The 17,655-nt window shown below is 31.3% G+C and overlaps 1 protein-coding gene across 1 annotated transcript; it reads right to left on the bottom strand.

Annotated features, from left to right (window-relative positions):
* Positions 1-7,148: 7,148 nt before the first annotated feature.
* LOC127730662 (leucine-rich repeat-containing protein 46-like) lies at positions 7,149-17,641 on the bottom strand. Its single transcript, XM_052239175.1, has 7 exons — positions 17,570-17,641; positions 15,418-15,505; positions 13,867-13,978; positions 12,351-12,513; positions 11,537-11,606; positions 9,178-9,341; positions 7,149-7,761 (listed from the first exon to the last, which is right to left on the bottom strand). Exons 1-7 carry the CDS (start codon positions 17,613-17,615, stop codon positions 7,607-7,609), a joined length of 798 nt encoding a protein of 265 aa, XP_052095135.1. The 5' UTR covers positions 17,616-17,641; the 3' UTR covers positions 7,149-7,606.
* Positions 17,642-17,655: the final 14 nt, after the last annotated feature.

The following is a 17,655-nucleotide window of genomic DNA, read 5'->3' as shown; positions in this document are numbered from 1 at the left end:
GACAGGTTGTTAAACTGTACATTTTTTGGGTAAAATTAGGTATGCGGGGTGCATGGTTTATCTGGCTAACTCCTTCAGTTTTAAAACTGGAACTTTTATATTATGGAAGGTATTATATATACTAAAGGTGTGCATATTATCAGGATTTTGATTTCCTTCAAATTTTCAACAAATGAAGAGTTGTTGAACTTTTGTCATTTTTGCTCGAGTTGGAAGAAGTCCAAATACTGCTTTTAGTATGGTGATGTTAGCCAGATGGAACATATGTTGGAAGTTGTGCACCTGCTATTATGGAATTGTTTGAGGAATTTTTTCTCACTTTTCCAGACTTGGGAACTTAGTCATTTTTCAGCAAAATTTATTCAGAATGGATACAAAGTTTTGTGTTATCAACTCCTCCTACAGTTTTCAACTCCCAGATCAGTCAAACATCCCTCAAACATCACACAAAGTTACAGCACTCTACCTGCTTTTCTTCATCTTGTTAGATATTTAAGAATCATTCTTCTGCCTCTTCATGTTAATGCAACTACATTGTAAACATTCTACATTGATTAGTCACAAATATTGCGACTCTGATCCGATTTTTGGTAATATTACCCATGCAGGGTACATAGTTACAGCCAATTCCACCTACAGTTTTCAAGCTAAAACTTTTTTTATTATGCTAAGCGTTTGCTCATATATAAAGGTGTGCATATTCATATTCACAGGACTTTGGTTTTCTTAAAATTTTCCAAAAATGACAGAATGTTGAACATTTTTATTGATGTGAAATTATGCATACAGGGTGCATGGTTTGTGTGGCTAACTCCTCCTACAGTTTTCAAACTAAAACTTTTAATACGGTTCTATATTCATGCATGCAGCGTTGCCATCATCTTTTGTGCAGTTTTTGATTAATTGACAAACTTTTGCAAAACAAATCCTATATAAATCATTTGATTTTTTGGAATATTACTACTATTGCATATAAAATACACCCAGGACATTAAGAGATAAGCTGCAATATTACACAAACTCTTAGGAAGAGGTCTCAATGTTTACATCTTATTATGGCAGCTGAAGTGCTTGAAGGAATAAAACCAACCTTTATGTATGTGTAAGATTCATTTTAAAAAGAAAATAATTAAATAGCTTATTCAGCTAGTTCATGAACATCTGTTCAGTTCAATAGAGCTAGTTTGTAAACATCTGTTCAGCTCAATACAGCTAGTTTGTGAACATGTGTACAGCTCAATACAGCTAATTTGTAAACATCTGTACAGCTCAATACAGCTAATTTGTGAACATCTGTACAGCTCAATACAGCTAATTTGTAAACATCTGTACAGCTAATACAGCTAGTTTGTGAACATCTGTACAGCTCAATACAGATAGTTTGTGAACATGTGTACAGCTCAATACAGCTCAGTGTTCTCCCCAGGATTTTTTTAAGGCGCAAAATTCAAGGGCGCGTAACTCTTTTTTTAGAGTGAACGTTTGTGATCTGAAGCAATAAGTCATAAATCATGACATGCAATATGAATTATAATGCTTTGTGTTATGTGTTTAATAATGCAGAGTATTAATGAATTACAAGAATATATATATGAAATAAATTGATTTTAAACACAAAAGTTATTTATATTCAGTCAATTAAAGAAGTCAAAATATAAATATTCATCTCTACTCTCTGCTCCTTCTAGGGATATTGTTTCAAGATAGTGTTATTTTGTTGGACAGTCTGTTCCCCAACTTTGTCTTTATCCTCTTCAGGGTTAAAAATTAAACCCCCACTCACAATAACTTTTGCTTATACCCCCTTGAACATTTCTAAGCCATGAAAACTCAGTCAGCCACTTGTCATTGAAACCAGAAACATGGTGCTTGCTTTTATCAATTGCTAAAACTTGAGCTTGGTTGGGATTAGGAGAAGCAATGAAATCTGCTTATACTGACAGTGTAGACGGAGGTGTATTCCACTTTTCATTAGAAGTCATTGGTGTGGAAAAAAACTTCTACTTCCATCATCTACCTTTTGCTTATAATTCACCCCTTTGTTATTTGCAGAGAACATGTTCATTCAGAATTAATAAAATCGAATATGGTTAAGATATTTGGTATACAACTTTTTAAAACAAATTTTTTTTATAAATGAACAGCTGACCAGTTTCCGTAGTTTCACATTACGCTTCCGTGCGTATTATTGTTTAATCCTATCTTTGGCAGATAGATATAAACGAAACTTTACAAATTCGTTAAAGTTAAAACCATTGAAATTATTTACCAGTGACATTATACAGAAGCTGCGGCGATTCTGTACCCGTGTTGATTGTCACATATTTCCCGACGCACGGATTCACGATCGATGTTCAATGATCATTTTATCTCTAAAAATATGACAGTTTCAGACGAATTTACCTTGCAAGCAACATTTTTTCACTTTCTATTAAAGTAAATCACTCCTCGTTATCTTTAATCAAACTTTATTTTAATTTTTTCAACTACTAATACTTTCATTCATAGTTTTCATCGTAAATATCTTTAGCAATGTGTATTCAAATTTATCATGTGTATTCAACACGTTCATTGGTCGTGTTTAAATAGATTCTTCTTCTAGACCAATGAAAAAATTCGTTATATAAATGGTCAAGTGATCACACACACGATGCGTAAATACAATGTATTTGCGATCTATTTCTTCAATTTCTGCACTGAAGTTTTTAAAATTTTTAATTTTCTTCAAAAAATATCTATCTTCTTGATGATCATTTAAGCTATTACCTGATAACATAGTCCGATAAGGCTGCGATAAGCGTGGCTCAGGTAAAACTAATTATCAGTTATTGCGTAACACTGACCGACCCATCAGCGGTGATCAGTAACTTGACAATTTTAACCAACATTTATAATGAAAATGTGAAAATTAACACGCTGCGGGATCAAGTATCAAGGGACAGCGGCCAATTAAGACGCTGCGGGATTTACAAAAATATTATGAAGGCGCTGCGGCACCGCAGCGTCATATCGGCCTGGGGAGAACACTGCAGTGAGCTAGTTTGTGAACATGTGTACAGCTCAATATAGCTAGTTTGTGAACATGTGTACAGCTCAATACAGCTAGTTTGTGAACATCTATACAGCTCAATGCAGCTAGTTTGTGAACATCTGTTCAGTTCAATAGAGCTAGTTTGTAAACATCTGTTCAGCTCAATACAGCTAGCTTGTGAACATGTGTACAGCTCAATACAGCTAATTTGTAAACATCTGTACAGCTCAATACAGCTAATTTGTGAACATCTGTACAGCTCAATACAGCTAATTTGTAAACATCTGTACAGCTAGTTTGTGAACATCTGTACAGCTCAATACAGATAGTTTGTGAACATGTGTACAGCTCAATACAGCTAGTTTTTGAACATGTGTACAGCTCAATACAGCTAGTTTGTGAACATGTGTACAGCTCAATACAGCTAGTTTGTGAACATCTATACAGCTCAATGCAGCTAGTTTGTGAACATCTGTTCAGTTCAATAGAGCTAGTTTGTAAACATCTGTTTAGCTCAATACAGCGAGTTTGTGAACATGTGTACTATGATATTATTACGTGAGTATTTCTGTATTGGCCTTGTTATTGGTCCGAGGCTTGCTGTATTGGCCTGAGGCGAAGCCGAAGGCCAATACAGCTGGCCAAGGACCAATAACAAGGCCAATACAGAAATACACGTAATAGTATCTTTATTAATTAACTACAGTGTTACAATATTTTTTTTATTTCATTTCACAAGAGATAAACATTTTTACCTTGAACTTTGAAGTGGAACTATCCAAATCTCAGTTTCTTTTTATAAGATGCTCTATCTAATGATCTGGTGTCGTTTCCAGGTGTCTTCAGCATTTTCTCATCTGATGAATTTTTCTACCCTTTCCAGTCACTATAAAGTGTTACAATTTAAATTTAGACACAACACATAAATAGTAATTGGAAAGGTACTGCCATTGCATGTGTTATGCAGAAACAAACTGAAAAAATAATGTAGGAGTTGAAAATGATACAACTATCCATAAGCCAACTGACCAAAGAACGAAGATTTGCACAATTACAGGTCACCCTTCCAGAATGCATATGCCTGGTTCGGGTTTAAAAATAAATGACAGTTTACAAAACATGAGAAGCGAAAGTAAACAGTAAATCGATTTGTACCATCGTGAAATTATGAGGTCGACAAGAAATGAACTTTGTGATAATCTACTCGTTTCCCAAACCTGAAATAATTCCATAGTCTGCTTTCAAAATGCTTTTTTAAATGAATGTGACCGTCTTAAGCCTGAAATATATGCCATACTGAACGTTTCAGCTTGTTTATGGTGAGTAAATGAAAACTGCGTCTTCCAAACAACTGTTTACTTTCAGTTTGTGTTGACGCTTGATATACCAGCTACATATAGCCCGTTATAAGATAGTATGCGGTTGATAATAATAAGGATAATAACTTTAAAAGGAAAAGCTAACCACTACCATAACAGAAGAAACAATACCTTAGCCACAAAACTCATATATACTAGTCAATTTACAGAGTGTAACATAATGAACCTATTTTATCATATATACATACTAGTGGTGACACTTTACTAAAGTGTGCGATCTTATATCGAAATTATCTTAAATTATATATAGCCAACAGAATTTTAAGCAATATATGGATTATATAAAGGACTTTTTAGAAGAACCGAATATAACTTTTAGACAATACTTTACTATATATCTTTTAAATCATGAGGAAGAGGCACTCATTCTTTTATCATCTTACCGTGATAGGAAAACAAATGGCGGATTTTATGGAATAATGTTATTGATATCTTACAGAAATGAGTTATACTTTTAAAGCATATCTAGCTACGTACACAAAACGGTTAGGGGAACCGAAAACAAATGTGTAACATGCGTGTATATATATATAAAGAAAGAAAGGAATTTTATATTATATAGTGACTGACTTTTAACCACCGTATGATAGGCACAGAAACATTTTAATTATAAAACAAAGGATTTTTAATATAAGTGTGTGGGTAGGATTTCACTGTAAATATAGAGCACTGCAACATATTGGTGGAGGCATCACTGTACATAGAAATTGCGGATCACAAGTTCTACATACTAGCGTATGGTTCCTCTACAAAGGGGGTTAAAGATACAGAGGTAAGGTAAGGTTTATCGTGGCTATCGATCTAAAAACTAGAGACGTTCCGAAATCCTGTATTGGCCGGATCAGAACTCGGCCAATACAGAAAAAAAATCTATATTGGCCGAGTTATTCTGTATTGGCCGAGTTGACACCTTTATATTGCATAGGCAGTTTTCATCATATTAAGTCCAATAACAGTGTAGTTAATTAATAAAGCTCAATACAGCTAGTTTGTGAACATGTGTACAGCTCAATACAGCTAATTTGTAAACATCTGTACAGTTCAATACAGCTTATTTGTGAACATCTGTACAGCTCAATACAGCTAATTTGTAAACATCTGTACAGCTAATACAGCTAGTTTGTGAACATGTGTACAGCTCAATACAGCTAGTTTGTGAACATGTGTACAGCTCAATACAGCTAGTTTGTGAACATCTATACAGCTCAATGCAGCTAGTTTGTGAACATCTGTACAGCTCAATACAGCTAGTTTGTAAACATCTGTTCAGCTCAATACAGCGAGTTTGTGAACATGTGTACAGCTCAATACAGCTAGTTTGTGAACATGTGTACAGCTCAAAACAGCTAGTTTGTGAACATGTGTACAGCTCAATACAGTTAGTTTGTGAACATCTATACAGCTCAATACAGCTAGTTCGTGAACATCTATACAGCTCAATGCAGCTATTTTGTGAACATCTGTAAAGCTCAATACAGCTAGTTTTGGAATATATGTGTAACACTCAGAAATGTTTCAATCAACTCAAACATGTCCATATGACGTCACTGAATGTCAAAAACATATCTATTTGCTAAAGGGCGCCCAATCACGTCCATTTTATTAAAAATACCCAAACGTATCCAATCCCTAAAATGTGTCCAATTGAAGCCTAAATGTCTCCTTTTTGTGAACGCTCAATGATGTCCATATTTTAAAACCACCCATACATGTCCTACCTATTGAATTTATTGTTAATATGATGAAATCCTAAACATGCATGAAATATTTGCCACTGGACTTTAAGCATCAAACAATCAATCAATCTTTTGTCCTAAATATGCATGAAATAACTGCCACAAAATTTTTAGCAAGCAACAATCAGTTAATCCATTATTTTCTGTAAGTCGATTTTTACCTCTAAATTAAAAGTAATATGACAGTTAAAAAGATGATGCACATTTAAAATGACTTAAATTCACATCTTGCAAGTCATGCATACTGTTTTTAACGTATTTTAACGTTACCTTTAAGTAATACATGTTTTTCTAAAGATTATAAATTATTGGGCTGGTATCAGGGATGCTTATCAAATCAAAGTTATTTCTCTTGTTTATGTCTCTTTAGTGAATGTACTGTAAATGTAATTTATGTTGCTGAGGACATACATGTATTAGCGCTAAAAGTTTTGAGACTTTCTGGCTTTTAAAGTGGACACATTTTGGCAAATAACAATCATTGGGCACGTTTGGTGGATGTGAAATTAGACATGTTTGGGTGATTTTGGATTTTGAAGGACACGTTTGGGGAAAATAGACACGTATGGAGAAATAGGACACGTTTGGTGGATGGAGATGTTTGAGAGTGTTACATATGTACAGCTCAATACAGCTAGTTTGTGAACACCTATGAAAATGTTTTATTTCCACAAAAATCAGTACCCATGAATATAAAAGAATTGACAGTACCAAATACCCTTTTACTCTGATTTCTCAAAATACTAAACTGAACCAATAATTTACATGGGCTACTACGTTTAATTTGTGAATAGAAAACATAAATTGTAAAATTTTATGTACCCCAAAATAGTTTTTCTGTCAGTGTTTAGATAATGTAGATCTTAAAATTCCAACTGATGAATGCCTTTTTGTTCTTTTTTTAATGGAACAATCATTCTGTCAGTGTAAGTTTAAAATCAAATATATTCCAGCAATGTAAAAAATTACTTATAACATGTAATTTTTATTAAAAAGAACATATTCTGAAACAATAAATTTATTTTATCATTTATATAAATATAAATAATTTTGTTGTTGCAATATAAAACTAAATATTAATAAAAGTAAAAAAATCTACTAATATACAACAAATCACATATAAAACAGGTGGGTTCACATTTTTGGAATGAAAAATATAACAATAAACTAACATAATAATTATACGTCAGACTGTTGAGAAATATTGTTCCTTTATATAGACAGCAATCACCGGTAAAAATTATCTACGGTACTCTTTGACATTGGTCTCTATTTATTTATATCACTTTATATTTTGTTTTGCTAAGTATATATCCTCTTTTGAAGAGCAGTTTTCACTGTCACATATGAAACATCAGTTAAACTCCTGTTTACGAGACACCTCTAAAACAGTATAATATCCTGATATCATAGCATTTATTGAAGGCATATAATGCATTTAGTATAACATTCTCCATTGATCAAGACTTTTGAGCTCTGCGACTTGACAGTGGTAAATGAGTTCGTTCACGTATCTGATCCAGTTCAGCTGTATGAGAATTGTGATCCTTTAAGCCTTGTTCCATACGTCTCTGTGACCTCATTAAAATCTCAGTTGAAAAAGATTGAAGAGACTCTAAAAGTAAACCAGTAAGCTTTACTTCTGATACAAATGTTTAATAAATATAAATTGCTATTAAATAATGTTGCCCCAAAGTATCAAGCTGTAGCAACAATTATAAATCACTTCTGAATAAAACTTTCTCTATAGAACATAAGGTTGTGGACCTGCTGTTTTAAAATTTTGATCTGGATGAAATAGAAAACTATGCAATGAAATTGTGTCTCAACATAAAATATTTCATGATTAGAGTAGTTATTAAATCATATTACAATACAAACAAATAAAAAGGTTTAAAAGAAATCTTTTGTCAAATCTAAATTTATCAAAAACCACAGATGAGTTCCAAAAAAATGATTTAATATATTAACAATGATCAGAAGATAACAATATTTGTTAAATGTTACATCTTTGGGTTTGTTCAATCATATAAACATTGAGTTACCTGGATAAATTATGCTGTAAAACAAAAATAATAATTAGAACATTTGGTTTAGAAATTTCCTTGTAAGTCAGAACCCTCAATTAAACAAGAGTGTTGAAATGTCTGTCCTGCTATACAGATCATGATTGAATTTTATTTTGAAAGTCTTTAAGATAAAGGTTTTTACATTCAAAGGTATCACAAAAACCAAACATTATCAATGATCAATGAAAATGAGGTCATGGTCAGATGAACTGGACTGGAATGACATGTAAATATATACCTACAACCATTCTATACACCAAATATAGTTGCCATGTTACTTATAGTATCTGAGAAACAGACTTATCCATGAAAGCTTAACGTTGACCAATGATAAAAATGAGGTCAAGGTCAGATTCACCCAAACAGATGAAAATCTACACCTTACAATCATTCTGTACACCATTTATAGTTGACCTATTGCTTGTAGTATCTGAGAAACTGATATAACCACAAAAACTTTAGTTTGACTAATGAATCAAGGTAAAGGATGGATAAACCTGCCAGATGGACATGTACACTTTAACAATAATTCCATACACCAAATATAGTAAGAAGTATCCAGGTCTTCTACCTTCTGAATTAATATGAGGCAAGTGTTACCATGAAATTAGATGAAGTCTGTAATATTTTCATAATTCTTTTTGGCAATTAGATATAAGAATTTGTTGTAAATTGAATGCTTTACAATATCACAGCCTCTGTCAACAGGGTAATGCACAAGTGCAAATGTTGTAAAAAAAAATAACGATTCTGGATTCACTTGTATATTGATTTTCTTTTTTATTGAATTTCTTACTCTTATGAAGGACTTTTTCCAGATATAAAGCTTTATACATATAGTAAGTGTGCTGCCATCATTGGTGAAAAAATTATGATAGGAACAACAAGCTCTGGAATATCATATCAATTAAACTCTATATCCATCTTTTAAATACATAGTTACTCATTTTGAGAATATATACCTTTTTCTTGAGGCTTTTTATTTGATGAAACTAGTTCATCTTCCTCTTCTTCTTCATCATCATCATCACTACTGGCCTCCAATCCTACTTCTCTTTTCTCTTTAGCTGAAATTTCCACTTCATCAAGTTGTCTAAGATTAACCAGTTCTTGAATTATTCTTCCTCTGAAACAGAGTTTTATGGTCTTTAAAGACAATGTAATTACTCATGTATAACTTTAAGACGTCATTAATGCCTGAGAATCTAGAAAACATTTTACAAGTCATTGTTTTATTGCAAACACCACTCTATCTTGCAAGTGGTAAATTCTATTCTTTAGAACAATATGATAATGAATAATCTATTTACAGAAGAACTGAGAATGGAAATGGGGAATGTGTCAAAGAGACAACAACCCAACCAAAGAGCAGAAAACAGCTCAAGGACACCAATGGGTATTCAACGCAGCGAGAAAATCCTGAACTCAGAGGCAGACTTCAGCTGCCCACTTAACAATAATGTATAATAGTTGAGTGAATTGGACGCCACACTAAACTCTGAAACATACAAATGAACCAAAATTAAAAACCACATAAGACTAACAAAGGCTGACTTAGGACAGGCTCGAAAATGTGGCGGTATCAATAGATATGAGAAGATGTGGTATGAGTGCCAATGAGACAACTCTCCATCCAAGTCAAAATTTATAAAAGTAAACCATTATAGGTCAAAGTACAGTCTTCAACACGGAGCCTTGGCTCACACCAAACAGCAAGCTATAAAGGGCCCCAAAAATTACTAGTGTAAAACATTCAGACGGGAAAACCAACGGTCTAATCTATATAAAAAACGAGAAACACTTATGAACCACATCAACAAACCACAACTACTGAACATCAGATTCCTGACTTAGGACAGGTGCAAACAATTGCAGCGGGTTTAAACGTTTTAATGGTACCAAACCTTCACCCTTTTTCGGAAACAATAGTGTAACACCACAACATAGAAAGACACACTATAAAATATCAACTGAAATGGCTTAACTCAATCAAAGGACATATTAACACCAGTGAACATACACTGAACAAATAAATTTGACCTATGATACAATGTAAATACAAAATAAATCAAACATGTTTTGTTAGGTATCGGTATGCTATAACTTACTAAAAGGGCTTTTCTGCAATTTGCTTAATTTGTATATTGTTTTGTATACCTTCTAAACCATTTAATTATGGTACTATGTTCTCTAAGATTACAGATAGATTTATATAAGACTCTACATGATTACCTTCTTGCAATATTCCATTGGTCTTTTGTTTATTAGTTCTGAATTCTGCTATATTGCATGAACTATTTGAAATCTTCCTTAATAAAATATAATTACATTACATGTATGTTTCATCAGAATCCGTAATTTTTGATTGGCTGACAACAATCGTGAGGCACTTCAATATCATATTGTATTTCTGTACAACAGCTATAACTGCATGTAACAATGTTAAAACTATGCATAGAAAAACAAAGCTTGACACTTATTGGGATGTAAAAGCGTTGATCGTGCGCCCATTTTAAGATTAGCGCTTCTGTTCTTCATAAAAAATGTGATTCTGTCAATGCTTTTATACCCCAATAAAATAATAAAAAAAAGCATTCAATTATTGAATGTTTACTCTTACATAAAATAAACTGATGACACAGGGATATGTCTCACTTTTTTTGTTATTTTGAATATATAATGCAAATGTTGATTTTAAATGGCAATATTTAAACATGTAAACTATGAAAAACATTCAAAGTCAATAGACCATGACTGAAGGGGCTGAGCAAAATAATTTCATGGAAATGGGATGTGTCAATGCTAATACATCAACATACCAATTTTCATTGACCTACAACTAATGATTCCCCTTACACTGGCCTAATCACAAACTAATACATTGTTGATGCACACCTAAGTCTTTCTTATTTTTACCTCGTATGGAAAAAAAATATTTATTTTTTTATGATTAATTTCAAAATAAAGGGTTAAATGACAAGTTAATACTTTTCTGGGTTTCTTCTCAATTCCTTTATTTGTCCTACTCAACATTCCCAATTCACTTGTGAAAATATAACTATTCTTTTTAAAAACATTTGACATTTGCCATTTTCACAAAAACTAATGTAATATGTAAATGTGTATAACTTCTGATAAATTTCAGTCTTAATGCATCTTTTGGAGGGAGCTAAACAGTATCAAATCTTTCACAGCTTGTTGCCAAATCCTGTAAGTTAATGTTTTTGATGTACTGTGAATTCATTATTACTCATGGCGTACCCATTTTCATGGATTTATGTAAACCACAAATTTAAATGTTCAATGAAAAATAAATTTTACCTGTGATCTGGATGATTACAACATGGATTCCCTTTTAAATTTAAAATAATCAGACTCTGTGGAAATTCATCTGTAGAAAATAAACAGATAATAAACAATGATTTCAATATTTCAGAACATCGATATGCCACATATCAAATATCAGATAAATATTTTTTTTTAGTCAATGTTTTAAAGAGGATTTGGAAGCCTGCTTCTGGTAACAAACATTCTACATATCCATTATCTTGTCAGAAGATCATGTAATATAGATAAATACATCTAAAAAATTCCTATCAATCAATTCTATCACGAAACTTCCGATAAAGTTACCGGGGCTTCATTCAAAAGTCTGGGTTCACATTTAGTAGTTTGGTACATATATTTTTCCCTAAGAACTATGGGAAAGAAATGTGACATGTAAGGGAAAGTATGCTAATTCATTATGATATAAAAATTAACCTGGATTTATCAACTACATCCTAAATTTTTAATGTGACAATTTCATCAAATTTGACCTGACATTATCTCAACAAGCTTTTCAAAATCATTAAAAAAAACATCATACGAATTATGAAAACACTCAAACAAATATGGCAAATAGACAGTATATACACTGTACACATATTTTATTAAACTTTGTGACTTGTTTGCTGCCTTCAATAGGAAAAAAACTTTATATTATTTGTGTCTGCTATCTTTACCTCTACATTTATAAAACTAAATTACCTATCTTATCAGCTTATCAGCTGTTTAAAACGATATGAAGCATTTCATTAGAATTTGATGGCTGCACTCATAATATATAGATAACCTGATATTAATACTTATCTACCTATATCAAAATTCTGCTGTGAGACACAGTTATGAGACAAGTCCAAGAAATGCAGTTTTGGTAAACAGTTGAGATTTTCAACCCTCCTTATTCTGTTATCAGCAAGTGTCAAAAATGTCAGATTCTTCAGACATTCCAGGTTCTCTATCTTTTCTATCAGGTTCTGTAAACATATAACAAAAAGTCAAATTAAACCATTCTTTTGGGTAGAATAAGTGCCATTTTTTTATGTGGATATGATATACTTATGTCAATGAGATTTCTGGACTCCATATTTTCATTTTGTATAATCATTTTTTTTTCTACAAAGGAGTAGGGGCATTAAAGCCAAAGAAAATAAAGTATACGAGAACTGTTTCAAATCTGTACATAATGTTTGGAAATGCATAAAAACAAGAAATAAAAATGAATTTTGAGGTTATGACATAACAAATACATCATAATATGAACCGTTTCCATGAAAATAAAGAAAACTGAAGAAGTTATGCAGTTCTCCATCCTTGTTTCTTTTGTGGAAACACTGTGCATCCAAGAAACAACAAAATAATATAAGAGAATTAAGCTTCTATATAACTATTGACATAATCTCACCAATATAGAGTTGTTTCTTGGGTGCACACATACTTTCCCAATCTAATGTATACTTAAAAGTTGTTGTAAAACAAAGGAAATTTAGAAATTTTACAAAATCACAAAAAAGGCCCATCAAATCAGTGTGGCTTAAGGATATTGATCAGAAATAGAAAATTATCCCAATTTGTCTTTCTCTTTCACAGGAACATTATCAGTTTAACTTTGGAAATGATTAAATGTATGGTTTCTTCTTAAAAAAATTATCATGAGAGTAAAGTTAAAGTTATCCATTTCATTAATATTTCAAGACCTATAGTCTTTGAATTGTGTTTACAGGGCACTGGACTGCAATGGAAAACTAATGATTTGTTTGTTAGTATATCACTTAAAAAGTCTAAGCTTTAATGAATATGAATCAATACTAAAATATTTTTAAGCCCTGCCTATGTTAGGAAGGGTTTGTTGTGAAATGACATTTTTAAATCAGACGACAAATTACGATTTTGACCTCATTTTTAGGGAACACTAAACATGGACATAGGATTGTGTGAGCAGGGCATGAGTCATATGGACACATATTCTTTAAATACAGTATATAAATAAATATTCATACATAATGACTTTTTTCATTCTGGTTGTTTCCTTCCAAAATAATAAAAAACAAACCCTGTGATATCTTTTCAAAACCAAAATAAATCTATATACACCAACAGAGAAATCAACTCCTTTTTCAAATATAGGTCATTGAAAGTTAAGTCAACAAATTCTATGTTAAAATAGGAAATGAATATTTTTTCAATAGATGACTAAATCTGTTTGACAGGATGAAAAGTAAAAGCTTCCAGAATTGTAATTGTACCAGTTGATTGCAATAGTCTGTATTACTTATATGATATGAAATATGATGACAAGAAATATAAGTTAAAGCAACCTAATTATTTACCACTTGCAGATAGAGGTTGGTGACTTTTGGTCCCAAGAGTTCAAAGCTATCAATTTGGCCAATATTTGCTCTGTCTAATCTAATGTGTGAAATTGCGTTCAGTTCTTTCAATCTAAAATATACATTAAATAACAAAATTATTTACCTAAAAGACTGAATATAAAAGATATTATACAATACTATTAAACAGCTGTGCCAAGAGCACATGCTACACCCTTATTGTGCATATAAAAATTGTTGCAAGAATAAAATGTGAAATTTAGATGGCATTTAAGCATAAGCAAATAAAATAGCTCTGTAGAAAAACATGCCTGAGGATATCTTTCTTTAAATTGAACAGTTTTTCATGTTCACTAATTCCAACAATTATGTAGTTTCCACTGAATCAATCCAAACAGACTTAAGTTATGGTTCCAAATGTGTTAAATTTTATTAAAATCTGATGATTAAAGTCCCATAACTTTGAAGAAACAAACTGGAAAAACAAAAAAACTCACAAGGGAGCTTTCTACGGCCCATTAATTCTAATGTTGTGTTAAAGTTATATGAGAATTGGTTAAAGCACATTTGAGTTATCTTATGAAGTGTTGACAGACGGACAGACAGGCATGGTATCCCATAATACATTTTGCCACCAGAGATAACTTTTCCATAAATATGTTCAGATCAGATGACTCAGTTTTTCCTGTCTTGTGCTTTCACTAGTGTTTCAAAATATATACATGAAAACACAAATGGCTCTTATATATGAAAAGCATTGTCCTAATTTCAAGGTAGATAGACACTGTCTAAATCAAGCCAGCAACTATGTTCAATGTTGAAAAAAATTTGCCTGTTTTGTAAATTATATAAGTTTCCAAATTTACACTTATTTAGTTTACTATTATTTTCTTAGAAATTTGTACTTTCTTAAAAATATTTGTCTTTTTCTTTTTTTAAGAAATAAACCACAAAGTCTTAGATTTGTCTATGAACAAAATAATCTGTGATTTTTTTTTGTAATGGGAGACAACTTCTAAAAAATTATGTTAAATTCAAGTGGAGATAATTAAACTGGTTATTTCTGCAAATTATCTAGATACAATTTACAAATTTGATAAATAGCAAGTTTAAAGAGATTAATCTCACTAATTTACTTCCATAAAGTGATGAATCACTGTAGATAAGATTTGTTTTATTTTCAAAAGAATAAATTGCATTATATAATATATGTAGATAGAAACCCCATTTCTCTCCAAAACAATTCAGGTAATCTATATTTTTCAACTGAATTTTAATGCTTATATATATTAAACTCTCTTTCTTTATATGATTGCCTGTTGTTCTTCAACTTATGGTTTTTGATTGTCTTCTTAGCATCCACAGAGTTCAACTCTTACCTTTTTTAAGAAAATTAGAGAAAAATTATAAAATAATTATACTAACTTTAGTGTCTATTCATCTTAAGTCAAAGCCACCATGAATCAAGTCAAGGAATTTAATATCTACAAGTTTTACCATCACTCATACTGTTAATCCTAAATTTCTTTATTTCTACAGCACAGAACTTACACTTGATCATGGTCATTTTCATCATATCCTAATGGTAAGTTTCTCTTAGCTATCAAATGAAATGTTAATCTGCCTGGCTTTGGTTCTTCTAAAATATATCAACAAATATAAACAATATAAATAAATTGTATATTTCTTTTATTTCTGATAAAAAACAGTAATCTTCAGTTTTCAAAAAATCTATGCAATAATGGTATACAGTAACTTCAAATAACTAATAATTTCAAAAATAAAATATCAAAATAAAAGAAATCAAATCCTAGGAATAATATGTCAAGGAATTTTTACACTAGCATATTTCTTTCAAAAGGAGAGAGTAAGTACTCTGCCAGAATAGATACTGTTAAAATTGGGGTACAAGGATTTCCAGAAAACTCCCAAAAAACTCAATAAAAACCTGAGAACTGATAGATATTACCTGAAAACTCTAATCTATATGGTGCAATACTGCTTTTGTTGATAATAAAGACTTAAAACTTTAAATGTAATTTAATTTAATTTATTATGTAACAAATATCAGAATTTTGAACTTAAAATAATGCTATTTTTATCATTGTTAATGTTTTGGTGATATTTGTAAGTTGACGATTCACTGACATATTCCCGCGATTACATCGATCGGTTTCTATCATCTCGTAGTGTGTTTTCGACTGTCTTATGTTTTCGACCACATTCTACATTCACTTCCTGTATGCTGCGCATGTCCGCGTGACATCATATTCGGCTGCTATAGTAAGTAACAATATCAAATAATACCACGTGGTGGTTAAGATGTTCCAAGTAAAGTTAAGGTAATTAAGTATGTACGTTTTATTATTTGATATCACATTTTTGTACCCTTTTACTAATACTATTTTTACCTTCAAAAAGAATCTATAAAAAATAAACAAATATTATAGAAATATGGCAGGGGGACTTTTTGCACGTGAAGTTTACATCCTGGTCATTAAGTCACATGACTGTCAGGTGGTTAGTTGTAATACTTAAAGTTATTTTTAATACAGAAATCTGAATGATCCTTACAGCTTTTTACTAAAAAAATAAAATATCGATTAATTTTAATTTACAGAAACAACAGTCTGTCAGTGAAATACAGACAATACTCACTCCACAATGCCTTCACTAAAATTTGAACAAAAAAATGACTGTATACAAGATCAAACTTGCTTCCAAAGTGCCTCATGTGAAATGTGTACAACTAATGAAAAATAAAGATATCAAAATAATATTTTTTATCTTAAAGTTGTATATGTAACCATTTAATTCATTAAGTCATAAATTTGATCGCCACCTAACAATTTAAATAATTTGAAATAGACATTGGCATCAACATGATCAAATTATAACCAATTCCAGATTTGTATGACATGTCCCTTCCGACTTTGGAACAGTTTCTTAGATAGGTCGAAAACACAAGACGCTATTTTTTGTCAACAACGTGCCATCGATCTAATGAACTCAAATAAAAAAAAATATTTAAAATCAAAATATATTTCCATGATTTCAGATACAATTATTTTATGCACAAGTATACTAGTGACTCTCAAAATATTAGGCATGTCTATGTTCAAACATATAAAAGGGAAATTCAGAGAAATATGTTAATAGGTCGAAAATACAATACACGAGGATATAGTGTAATTTTATTCTCTGAAGAATGTAATCTCAATATCATAGTCTCTTATTGTTATCTATATAAGTAGTTCTATATTATATAAAATAGAGTTCCCTGGTAATAAACATCTGTTCTCTAATTCTTTTTGATTTTTTGAGTCTTGATATCACAATCAGGGTACTGTTACAATCTCACTCTGTTTTGAACAGTTGTACATGGACAAATGGCTGAAATGATGGAGGTAGGAATGTCAACCTTTTCATAATTTTAGTTATCTGCTGTATATATTAACCAAAAGTTCAATTATACAAGTGAAAAGTGACCGTTGTTTCTGATTGAAAGGATATACGAAGAAAAAAGAAGGAATGTGTATAAACTTTGTTCAAGGTATGTTGTTTACATTGTTGTCAAGCGCATTTTGAGTTTTTCTGTCAAAATTTAAAGTCTTCGTATTTTTCAATTTTTATTGCTAAGTTTTGGACAGCGAGTTTACTTTTAGACTGTCTACTGAAAAGACTATATCTGTAGAATCTTTACCAAATTTAAATTCAGTTTCAAAATCGTTGATCTCGTCCTCGTTCATTTTTATTCTCTAATTTACGAAATCGAATCCGGGCAAACAC

The sequence above is a fragment of the Mytilus californianus genome, unplaced genomic scaffold (genome assembly GCF_021869535.1).
Source record: "Mytilus californianus isolate M0D057914Y unplaced genomic scaffold, xbMytCali1.0.p SCAF_2, whole genome shotgun sequence".
NCBI classification, from domain to species: domain Eukaryota; kingdom Metazoa; phylum Mollusca; class Bivalvia; order Mytilida; family Mytilidae; genus Mytilus; species Mytilus californianus.
Note: the sequence above shows the minus strand (reverse complement) of the source record. Positions and strands in the feature narration are given on the sequence as shown.